The sequence below is a fragment of the Bos indicus genome, chromosome 19 (assembly GCF_029378745.1).
Source record: "Bos indicus isolate NIAB-ARS_2022 breed Sahiwal x Tharparkar chromosome 19, NIAB-ARS_B.indTharparkar_mat_pri_1.0, whole genome shotgun sequence".
Classification (NCBI taxonomy): domain Eukaryota; kingdom Metazoa; phylum Chordata; class Mammalia; order Artiodactyla; family Bovidae; genus Bos; species Bos indicus.
The window spans coordinates 29630284-29642765 of NC_091778.1; the positions used below are offsets into that span (position 1 = coordinate 29630284).

At 45.4% G+C, this 12482-nt stretch overlaps 1 protein-coding gene across 13 annotated transcripts in view; it reads right to left on the minus strand.

The window, feature by feature from the left end:
• The window catches only part of PIK3R5 (phosphoinositide-3-kinase regulatory subunit 5), a 75791-nt gene that overhangs the window by 12191 nt on the left and 51118 nt on the right, over window positions 1-12482 (minus strand). For all 13 annotated transcript variants that reach the window (XM_070774334.1, XM_070774329.1, XM_070774323.1 and 10 more), the window contains 2 exons: window positions 9626-9694; window positions 8706-8844 (listed from right to left, as the gene is read on the minus strand). In XM_070774334.1, coding sequence (XP_070630435.1) covers window positions 8706-8844; window positions 9626-9694 — 208 coding nt within the window. The remainder of the gene's footprint in view (window positions 1-8705; window positions 8845-9625; window positions 9695-12482) is intronic.

The window sequence follows — 12482 nt, forward strand, 5'->3', positions numbered from 1 at the left end:
TGGGTGCTGTTTCCAGAGTGATTGGCAGGTGCTGAAGAGCCCAGATTCCAACAGCATCAGCTGAAACTCTCTACCCCTCCCCCAAAGACACCCATCAAATCCCCCTTCCTTGGCTTCTCTTGATAATGAACCTCCACTTATCGGGAAGCCTCGTGGCGATGGGTGCTTCTCCTCTTTGACCTTTACCCATCTTCCCTGGGCACCTCAGCAGACACGAACAACTTTCTGAAACAGACTTATTTAGACCAAGACTGGCTCAAGGGCTGAACAAAAAAAACCCACCTAGGTGGTTCTGTGTCTGGTCTTAATGTAGGAAATCAAAAGGGCCCCCCCATACGGGCAAGGGATGTGTCCTGGTGAGTGGTGGGCAGCCACTGTGGGCGGCCACGGTGAAGTGCAAATGCCTTGTCTAGGCACAGGACTGCCCTCATAACTGAGCTTTGTTTACCCAACTGAGCTTCCCTTCTTTTTATTTTTTTAAAATTTATTTATTTATGATTGAAGTATAGTTGATTTACCACACTAAGTTACTTTTAAGTGTACAACAAAGTGGTTCAGTTTTATATATATATATATTTTCCAGGTTTTTTCCATTATAGGTTATTACAAGATATTGAATATGGTCCCCTGTGCTACACAGTAGGTCCTTGCTGTTTATCTGGTTTATATATAGTGGTGTGTAAATGTTAATCCCAAACTCCTAAATTATCCCTCCACCATCCCTTTCCCTTTTCTAAAGTGATGACTGGAAATGGCCATTCTGCACAGGACAGCTGACAAAGAAGCCAGAAGATGAGTGACAGTCACTGCTGGTGTCACCAACCAGAAACTGGCACCACGCTAATGACATTCTTCTGGAACATCCATGCTTAGGACACGACGTGGTGCCTGGTCATCGTGAGGCAGAGTCCCCAGGGCTAACACGAGGCAGGGGAGGCTCAGCCTTAGCTGCACGGCTGTCCCAGGAGATGATCTTGGCTTCCTCCTCCTGACCCACATTGTACCCTGACACGAACGCTCCTGGCTACTGGCTTCCTCTTATGCTTTCCTTCCTTCTGGGGTCCCCTGGACAGCAGCCACGGAACTCTCTCTCTCTCTCACACACACACACACACACATGTCCTTTATCCATTCATCTGTTGATGGGCACTTAGGTTCCTTCCGTGTCTTGGCTACTGTAAACACAGCTGCGATGAACACAGTCCTACTTTTGATCAGGAGGCTCAGAGAGCTTCTGTAACCTGTCCAACGTCACCAGCTAATAAGTGGCAGAGCAGAGTTCTTTGTTATCCAAAAGCCCATGTTCCTGCTCTCACATTTGACTTTTAGCTAAAGCGAGAATCATCGAACTTTTCTGAGTCCTAGTTGTCTCATGCACAAATGGGAGCAATGCTGCTTTTCCCTCATACTCGGCAGGGCTGTGGTCTGGGTGATGCAATCGTGGAGGTCTGGATGCTTTGAAAACTGAGGTGTAACTCACACATATGATGCCCACTGTCGCCCATCAGGATGACAGACCAACTCTCAGCAGGCAAGTGCTGTGTTCTGCACAGCCAGGCAGGCAGAGTAAATACTCAACAAACATGCGGGCTGAACCCAAGGGGGCTGCGGTGGGTGGGACCCGGAAACACTGATGTGAGGCTTCCTGCACCCAGATGGAGGCAGTGGGCGACCCTATGGCGGGGGTGGAGTCAGGAAGAAGGGGGAGGTCCGCAGGCTTGATAACCTGCCCACTTCCTCTGCCACCCAGCCACATCAAAGTGGGATAAACTGTTTCACTCATCTCCATGGCAACTGACTCCACAAGGCTGCATGGGTGGAGGGCCCAGCTCACCAAGTCCCTGTCATCTTCTCCCTGTGACCTTGCCAGGATCCACCTACTAAGATAAGACCACCCTGAACCCTCCTGCCCCCAGCAACGGGAAATCAAAGTAGGCCAGCATTATCCTCGCAGACTGCTGAGAGGGAGACACGACTATCCTCCCATTTTACAGATGAGGAAATTGAGGCTCCTATGACGTGAAATGTCTTGCCAAAGGCCCCACAGCCCCAGGGTTGTAGGGACCCCAAGATGGTCTTGTACCAAGTACTGGTAACCACCAAGTGATGTGCCTCAGCCTCCCCTACAGAGCTCAGGGCCTGGTCTCCCCTTCCCCCTACTGCCTCCCTCAGCTGGGTTACTGCAGGTGGAGCCACTCAGCAATGAGGCAAAACTATTACCCACCTGCCTTTACCAAATTACACCAAAGCACTTCCTAACTGGACTTCCCCGGTGGCTCAGCGGTAAAGAATCCGCCTACAATGTGAGAGCCGTAGGAGACATTGGTTCACTCCCTGGGTCAGAAGATCTCCTGGAGGAGGATAGGGCAACTCACTCCAGTATTCTTGCCTAGAGAATCCTGTGGACAGAGACAGTCCATAGGGTGGCAGAGTCAGACACGACGGAAGTGAGTTAGCGCAGTACAGCATAGCACTTTCTAACTAGCCCACCTAAGGGTTAAGGAGAAGAAGATAATGTGGTTGAATTTACTACTTGCTATTAATATTAATGAGGGGTCAGGTTCTATGAAATTAGAGGCTTACTTGTAGATGTGAGATGAGTGCTTTTTGTTCACTATAAAAGATAATGTCATGGAAGCAACCTAGATGTCCATCAACAGATGAATTGATACAGGAATTGTGGTATATAAATACAATGGAATATTACTGAGCTATATAAAAGAACACATTTGAGTCAGTCCCAATGAGGTGGATGAACCTAGAGCTTGGTGTACAGAGTGAAGGAAGTCAGAAAGAGAAAGACAAATATTGTATATTAACGTGTGTGTATGGAATCTAGGAGATCCAACCAGTCCATCCTAAAGGAGATCAGTCCTGGGTGTTTACTGGAAGGACTGATGTTGAAGCTGAAACTCCAATACTGAAACTCCATCTGATGTGAAGAACTGACTCATTGGAAAAGACCCTGATGCTGGGAAAGATTGAGGGCAGGAGGAGAAGGGGACAGAGGATGAGATGGCTGGATGGCATCACTGACTCAAGAAACATGGGTTTGGATGGACTCCAGGAGTTGGTGATGGACAGGGAGGCCTGGCGTGCTGCGGTTCATGGGGTCGCAAAGAGTCGGACACGACTGAGCGACTGAACTGAACTGAACTGAACGGAATGGAATCTAGAAAGATGGTACTGATTGAACCTATTTGCAGGGCATCAGTGGAGATGCAGACACAGAGAACAGACTTGTGGAAATGGTGTGGGAAGAAAAGGGAAGGACGAATGGAGAGAGTAGCATGGAAATATATACTATATGTAAAATAGACAGCCAGTGGGAATTTGCTGTGTGACACAGGGCGCTCAATCCAGTTCTCTGCGACAGACAACCTAAAGGGGGAGGGATGGAATGGGAGGTGGGAGGGAGGTTCAAGAGGGAGGGGACACATGTATCCCTGTGGCTGATTCACAATGATGTATGGCAGAAACTGGCATAACATTGTGAAGCAATTATCTTCCAATAAAACATTTTTAAAAAAGATAATGTCAAAGGGTTTTCTCCCCACTGTATGATGTTTCATTCCCCTATATGATGTTGACTAATTTTGTATCTAATTCTGCCATCTTTTCGTGGCTTAGATGAGAAATTTATTTCAGTTTCTGATACCCTTCTTTAAACTGCCTCTCCCACCTTCCTGGCTGGTTCCCTCAGTAACGAGTTGGAATGCATCTTTGACACAGGCTCACTATACATCTGTTTGAATTTGAGGCTTTTTAACTGTTTGAAAAGGATTGTCTGGCACGAGCAAATGGTTTCCTATTTCGGTTCTGCTTCCCCTGGAAGAGGAGGCGTTGTTGGCATGGGCAGCCTGGCCTGAGCATCCCCCTCCACCACTCGCTTGGTCCCCAGCGTACCTGAGCCCTCACGTGGTCCCAGGGGCAAGATCCAGGGGAAGACCCTCAGCAGTGAGTGGCTAGGGTTCCACGAGCCCTCACTGCTCTGAGTTCAAGGACTCTCACTCCATTTCCATCTCCAGCTGCTGCTCTGCTTGGCTCTCCTCTCCCCAATAGAACCCCGAGTCCCAGTGTCTGGGCCTCCCCACAGCCCGCCTCTCAGCTCCACATCTGTTCGCTGGGGGCTGCTGGGAGCTGAGTTCCTGCTCAGTTGCCCACAAAAACATCTCAAGGCATAGTGTGCGGGTGGCAGAGGGCAGCCAGCTGGTTCCACTTGAAATTGGGAAGCGGTCTCCCTGCACGCAGGTGACAGCCCTCCCCCGGACCCATTTCAAAAAGAATGTCATTTAGATCTTAGGCAGAAACTGAAGGTCCTGCCAAGACATTTGCATTTTAAATCCTTTCTGTCCTGTTACAGAAAAGAAGAAAAGCTTTGCCTTCTCATTAAAGGAATTCTGGTCACCACCAAGAAGCCCAGAAGCAATCTAGATCTGTTTGTTTGGGGGGATAGTGAGGAGGAAGGGAATGAAAGAGATTAAATTGATTTGTTCATTTAGGGTGCCGTGGAAAGCGAGGTTGGTCTACTTGTCTATTTATCACATGCCTTAGCACCTGTCTTTGTCCAGCCATTCTCCTGAGAGCCTCCCTGATTTCTCGATTCTTCCACCCAAGCCTCTGCCAGGAAGTGAGGCTCATGTAGTGCAGAGCTTTTGACTGAAGGACACCTAGCCTGTACCTATCCAGGCCCTTAGTGACTGTAATGACAGCTGAATGGTTGGGCAGACAGATCAGCTGATAGGTTGGAGGAAGATAGATTAGCTGATTGGTTGGGCAGACAGATAAGCTGATTGTGTTATGTGCTAAGTTGCTTCAGTGGTGTCAGACTTTTTGTGACCCTATGGACTGTAGCCTGCCAGGCTCTAGGCTCTTCTGTCCATGGGATTCTTCAGACATGAATACTGGAGTGGGTTTCCATGCCCTCCTCCAGGGAATAATCCCAAACGAGGGATGGAACCCCGCTTCTCTTACATCTCCTGCATTAGCAGGAGGCACCACCTAGGAAGCCCCTGATTGGCTGTGAGTGAAGTCGCTTAGTCTGTCCAACTCTGCGACCCCATGGGCTGTAACCTGCCAGGCTCCTCCGTCCATGGGATTTTCCAGGCAAGAATACTGGAGTGGGTTGCCATTTCCTTCTCCAGGGGATCTTCCCCACCCAGGGATCGAATCCAGGTCTGTCTGCATTGCAGGCAGATGCTTTACTGTCTGAGCCACCAGGGAAGCTCTGTGGTGGAATCAAGCCCAACCTCATTGGTTGGGGGCAGACAAACCAGATGATCAACTGGGAAGGGAAGTCATACATTTCTCCAAAGCACTTTTCATATAAAGCTTCAGTCTGGAGCTTTCTAGGATCCATTAATTACTAGGGAATAAGATTCAGCACATCTGTTCTGTGTGTATTTAATGCCCATGATCAGACACTTAGATAGTCTGGGTACTAAACAGAGCCTGGGGCATATACAGATTTAAAAGAATAAAACAAAAATGGGATTACAACACACATAGTGTTGGGGGGCCTGCTTTTTTACTCAACAAGTTACTAAACGTCTTTTCATCTCAGTAACCTTATTTCTATGATACCATTTGACTTAGTTACTTATTTTGGGCTATGCTGGGTCTTTGTTGCTACTCCGGCTTTCTCTAGTTGCAGCAAGCAGGAGCTACTCTCGAGTTGCGCTGCGTTGGCTTCTCATTGTGGTGGCTTCTCTCGCTGCAGAGCATGGGCTTCAGGAGTTGCAGTTCCCTGGCTCTAGAGCACAGGCTCAGTGGTTGTGCCGCACAGGTTTAGTTGTTCCACAGAACGGGAGCTTTCCAGATCAGGGGGCAAACCCGTTTCCTGCATTGGCAGGCGGATTCTTAACCACTGAGCCATCAGGGAAGCCCTATGATCTCATTTTAAATGACTGAGTAGGATTCCACCAAATGACTCTGGTACAATATATTCAACTATTAATATGTACAATATTTAAGTTTTTTGGAATTGGCAGATTATTAAAAAGAATGCAGCAATGAACACCTTTGTAGCTAAACCTTTGCACATCCATAATTATTCATCAGGTTATAAACTTCCAGGAATGGAATTTCTGGGTGGAAAGATAATTATTTTTAATGCTTTAGAGAACACCCTCCCGCCCCACTTCCTGAGCAACACTGGTATGTTTGTTTTATTTTTAGGTTTACCAATTTGATAGGGGGAAAAGGTGTCTTCACTATTTAGTTCTGCATTTTCTTTCCTACTAGTGAGGGTGAATATTTTGGAGGGGTGTTGCTCAGCTGTTAATGGTTCTTTCTGGATGTGCTTGAATCATATCCTCGTATTGATACTTCCATTGGTGTGTTTGCTTATTTTTTCAATTGACAAAAGAACTCTTCATGGGCTTGATATATCATTTGTTGCAAATATTTTTCTTAGTTGGTTATTTACTTTCCACTTACGGTGGGTTCTGCCATAGAGAAGCTTTAATTTCATGCTCTCAAATCTGTCAGCCTTTTATTATTTGTGCCTTGGGTTGGGGGACACATTTGCCATCTGTTCTCCACTCCAGGCTCATATAACCTATTTTTCTTCCATTACTTTCATGGTCTTGATTTCCACACTTAAACATTTAATCCATCTGAAAGATATTTTTATGCTTGCATTACCACTCAATGCTTTTTGAGATAGAAGTTTAACCGATCCAATTCTCAGTCTGTCAATTATCCTAATACCATTTATTAAATGACCAATTTTTTCATTACTGACTTATGGATGCTTCTTTATCATATAATACATTTTTATACAGTTGATCCATTCTGAGACATTCTATTTCATCCCATTAATTTATCTATTCTTATACCAATACTGTACTATTTTAATAACAACAGCCTTATAGTACTTTTAAAGACCTAGTAGGGAAATATTCCTTTCTTACTTTTCCCTAAGAATACATAAATAAATACATAATAAATGCCACTGTAGAGCATTTATTCTGTTCATTAGACTTTACTTTGTCAAAATTTAAAAAACATTGGTATTTTTGATCACAGTTACATTTATTTCCATGATACTGGATGTTATTACAATATTGATTCAATCCAACAAAGTCTCTTAAATTCATCATCCTTCAGTAAAGTTTGCTGTCTCTGTATAGGTTATTCACATTTCTTTCTTTATTTTATATTTTTAGTTGCTATTTTAAATTATTTTTCCCCGTTATGTTTTCTTATGAGTTGATGCTATTATATGAAAAAGCTCTTAGCTCCCTGATTATTAGTTTGACACTGCTTTGGGTGATTTCTCATAGTCTTGACAGATAAGCAATTGTTTGAACTCTGTGAAATTAAATTATCTTCTCTGGAAGAGGAAATATTCTTTCCTTTTGTCTTTTGGCATAGGCAAAATCATATAAGCATAAAGAGGAAGGTTGTTAATAATGGAAATGCTTCTAGTATTTCACTATGGGTTGTTACCTTATTAAGGACCCTTCCATATATTAATAGTTTCCACATATTAGAGGGGCTTTGAATATCAGGAATGGTTGTTGAATTTTTTTTTTAACTGAGATATTTTTATTCAGAATAGATACTGAATTTTATCAAATGTTTCAGAGGCATCTACTAGGACGCTTAAGTGACTTTATTCCTTTGAGCCACTGATATGAGGAATTACTCAAACGAGGGGCCACCTGTCAGTAAATTGTACTTGATAATGTTTTTCTTGCTCTTACAATAGCTTTGTTAGACCTTGTTTCCATGTTGGTGAAAGCAGTGGTCCCAACTCTTTTTGAACTTCCCTGGTGGCTCAGATGGTAAAGAATCTGCCTGAAATGCAAGAGACCTGGGTTGATCCCCTGGAGATGATCCCCTGGAGAAAGGAATGGCAACCCATTCCAGTATTCTTGCCTGGAGAATGCCCTGGACAGAGGAGCCTGGCGGGCTACAGTCCATGGGGTCGCATAGAGTCGGACACGACTGAGTGACTAACACTTTCCCTTTCCAGCCTTTTCTGGCACCAGGGACCGGTCTCATGGAAGACAATTTTCCCCCAGATTGGTGGGGGGGATAGTTTCAGGATGATTCAAGCATATTACACTTATTGATTCAAGCATATTACACTTTCTATTATTATTACATCAGTTCCACCTCAGATCATCAGGCACTGGATCCTGGAGGTTGGGGACCCCTGTGTTATGGCACCTGCAGTTTCTCAAGAACCCTGAGTTCCACTCGCCCATACCTGTCATGGTGTCTGTCTACCTATTCATTCCTGGCACCAGCCACCTTCCCTGGCCAGAACCTAGTCCATCACACACGCATCCCCCTATCTGCTCTGGAGTAAAGAGAACAAACAAGGGCCTCTTGTCAACACTGTGGGGGCTTCTCTGTCTGACCTGGGCAACCTCAGAGACCAATCCCTTGGCAAACCAGAGCAGAGGCACAAGCCATGAGATGGGGTCTCCTTAACCTGAACCTCTGCTCAGCTCCCCCTGAGAATTCCTCCTGGAGTTCCTGCTGGTGTTCACGGCTTTCAGTCTTCTGATTTTGATGTAGACATGGAGCGTGAGTGCCGTATGAAGAGGGACTCCAAGGTAGTGAGGCGGGCCATGGATAGAGAGAAGCTGAGGGATGCGAGGTGAGGAGGGTCCTAGCCCAGTTTCAGAAGGGTGGGAAATCTCCTGACCTGTAGGGTCCCTGCCCCATGTGCTGGCCACCTCCACACTCACCTGGGGCCTTCAGTTCAGCATCGATGAAGGTGAGCAGTTCCTGGCAGATGCTACAGTAAGGAACGGGCCAGGTCAGGAATCGGTGGTAGGTTCTGGATGCTTTCAGAAGGAGGTCTGAGTCTGGCGGGAAGTGTGGCGTCTGGGGTGGAGAGGGAGCAGCAGGCAGAGAAGTCAGGTGAGAAAAAGTTCAGTGATGTTCCAGGGCAGACCTGGCTTCTTTCTGGAATGTTCCACCAAGGGGACACCTTTCCTGGCAGCAGTGTGTCCCAGGGAGAAGGCGGGCAGAATTGAAAGTTACCCACAAAAAGTGAGTTACAGACAGCCGGGTGAGATGGTGCCCAAGGATGTCTCTACGACAGGGGCCTGGCTTTCACCAAACAAAACAATTTACCAAATTCTGAAAAGCTGTCCCCTTGGAGGTCATCCTAAATGGGGCCACTGCTGCCATGGGATAGTCTTCAGGGCTAAATTGTCTTTATTTAAATATCCTCATGAGAGGCAAATGTTTATTCTTTGCAGTGGACTGACTCAATGTACATGGAGTCATCTGGTGCCACTGGTCTGGTGAACAGGGGGTGACCACACTGGGGGAACTGACCACTGGGGGTACAAAAGGAGGTGGACACCACATCTCTTAGCAGAATCTCTCTGTGACTGGGACCAGGCTGTGACTGCATCCCTTCCATGGGTCCCCAGATAGTCCCGGCATGATGGTGTCCATGGGGAGTCACTGGAGGTCTCTCAAATGGTCATCTGAAGCCATCAGAGGGGTAACACCCATCTGCAGTGTCATTGGTGGACAGTTTCTTTCGCTGTGCCTTTATCCTCGGAACTGTGAGGGCTCTGCCCCCCACCCCCAGGAGGCTGTTCTTCCCTTCCCTCCCCCGCAGCCCCCAAGGCTGGCCCATCCGGGAACTTACACAGAGGACAGTGGAGTAGAACAGCAGGGCCAGGGGGGCCAGGAGGTCATAGGTGCCCTTCTCTTGAACCTGTATGGAGGACAGGATGGGGAGCGGCTCACTCATGGGGTGTGCAACCCATTAAGTGAAAAGTAATCCCAGGACAAACTTTTAGAAAATAAAAGTTAAAAAAATCCCTCAATATCCTCCTTCCAAACTTAGCCACGGCTAATATTTTAACTTACTGCTCCCTACACCATGTTTCTCTATGTACTTCCCTTTGCAAAGTTGTAATCATTAGGTGTGTATTTTTATACTTCATGTCTTTTACATACAGTATGATAAATGGATTTCTGTCTTGCTACATCATCTCTAAGACCACCTTTTTCCCCCTCCTGGTTACACAGTTATCTATTATTTGTGTTGTATGTATGTTTTCCAGTTTGTTGTTGATCTTTTAATTTTGTGGAGTTTTTAAAAAGTCTTTATTGAATTTGTTATAATATTATTACTTCTGGTTTCTTTTTTATGTTTTGTTTTTTTGGTCACAAGGCATGTGGGATCTTAGCTCCCCGATGAGGGATCAAACCCGCATCCCCTGAATTGGAAGGCAAAGTCCTAACCACTGGACTACCAGGGAAGTCCCAATTTAATGGATTTTTTTTTAATGTACATAAATTACAGATGTTAACTTTTTCCTTTCTGGATTAAAAAAGTTAAAAAAAATTTTTTTTCCCATGTTTTCTGGCCACATCCTGCAACTTGCAGAATCTTAGTTCCCCAGCCAGGGATTGAACCCAGGCAACAACAGTGAAAGCACTGAGTTCTAACGACTGGGCCACCAGGGAACTCTCTAAAATTTTATAATGTATTAAATTTTGTTTCTACTCTTGGGTACTATTCATCACTTTTATTAGCTGTATAATACTCCTTCTGGTAGAGCTCCATAATTTATTAGCTTTGTTTTATACACTTGAAATTATTTCTTGCTATTCTAAGTACTCATGCAATGAAAACTTTTGTGCACACTCCTATAATTTGGATTATCTATCTATGACAGAGTTCAAGAAGTAGAATCAATGGTTCAAAGACTATAACCATATTTATGATCTTGGAAATATATTGCCAAACTGATTTCCCAAAGAATTTTGCCATTTATAAATCTTTGTATGTATGAAAGTACCAGTTTCACCACACTTTTCCCTGCAAGGGTTATTTCAAAGTTTTTGCAAATTTGCTGGGCAAAAGCTGTGTCGTTATGGTTTTCATTTGCATTTATTTTATTATAACTAAGGCAACATTTTCCATATTGTTTACAAGTTCTGTTTCTTCTTTTATGAGTCATCTCTTTGATAGAGCTCACCCACTCCATCATAAACACACATATATACACACGATTTGGAATTCTTTGGTTAAAATGCTAGTGGTCTCCCCACTCATTGTGGAATTCATGGGGGCTAAAGAGGCAGAGAAAGGCACACCACCTCTGCTGTGGCCAGTGATGTCAGCAGGATGAAATTTAGAATTCTCCTCTTTTACCCTGAAGAGGCTACGTGTCCAGCACATCTGCTGCTCAGCTGGCCCCTTCTATTGGGTTAGTTAAAAAGTTCACTTGGGATTTTCTGTAAAAACCCACGTGAACTTTCTGGTCAATCCAATACAAAACCGTTCCCTATTGCTACACAGTGGTTGTTCCTTTATATTTGGGTTCATAAGATAAGCAGCCTTGAAGTGGTTTAGCCCTTCTAAGCTGGTCTGCTTGTGACCAGAGAAAGCATCAGGTAAATGGTGGTGTCAGAACTGGCCTTGAGTGTCTTGATGAGCCAAGACTTTCTTCTTACAGGTAAAAAACCAGCTGAGAAAGACACGTGTTTTCTAATGTAGTCATGTGTTAAAAAAGAAAGAAGAAAGAAAGGAAAACTTTAAAAACTCTTATAATAAAGTCAGTCTCTGTAGGGACTTGTGGCTGCTCTGGAAGCCTAGCCCGAACCAGCTTTAAACCTACTCTTCTTTAAATCATAAAAGCCTATTTATTGAACTGTCGGGCTTCTCTGGTGGCTCAGTGGTAAAGAATCCGTCTGCAATGCAGGAGACGTGGGTTCAATCCCTGGGTTGGGAACATCCCCTGGAGGAGGAAATGCAACCCACTCCAGTGTTCTTGCCTGGAGAATCCCATGGATAGAGGAGCCTGGCGGGCTGCAGTCCATGGGGTTGCAAAGAGTTGGACACAACTGAGCGAGCAACTGAGCACGCACGCACATCGAACAGTTAGAGGAGGTCTTGGCTTACTTCTCCAATCAGATCAGTTTTCACTTTTGTGTTTTTGTTCTCATGGGACTTTTCGAGGAAAGGAATTTGGCAGAGATTCCTCTCTCCTCTGTAGTCAATCCTTTGACTTATAAGGAGTGGGTGGGCTAAGTCACTTCAGTCATGTCCAACTCTTTGTGACCCAGACTGTAGCCTGCCAGGCTCCTCTGTCCATAGAATTCTCCAGGCAAGAGTGCTGGAGTGGGTTGCCATTTCCTTCTCCAGGAGATCTTCCTGACCCAGGGATTGAACTGGCGTCTCTTATGTCTCCTACACTGGCAGGCAAGTTCTTTACCACTAGCGCCACCTGTGACATAAAAACACTGTCTGTCATAAGAAGCAGCGTAAACTTGGGCCCCTGGCTCATACAGCATGCATTCTTAGTGAAAGTACCATGTCCCTCTCCTGAGGACTTAGATCCACAAGCACCGCTGAAGCAGAGAACTCAGGCTTCCAGTGCCTCCAAGCCCCCTGGTAGTCCAGGCACCCTCGAACTGACCTTCAGAACATGCGTTCTAAGTCGCTTCTGTTGTGTCCAACTCTGTGCGACCCTATGGACTGTAGCCTGCCA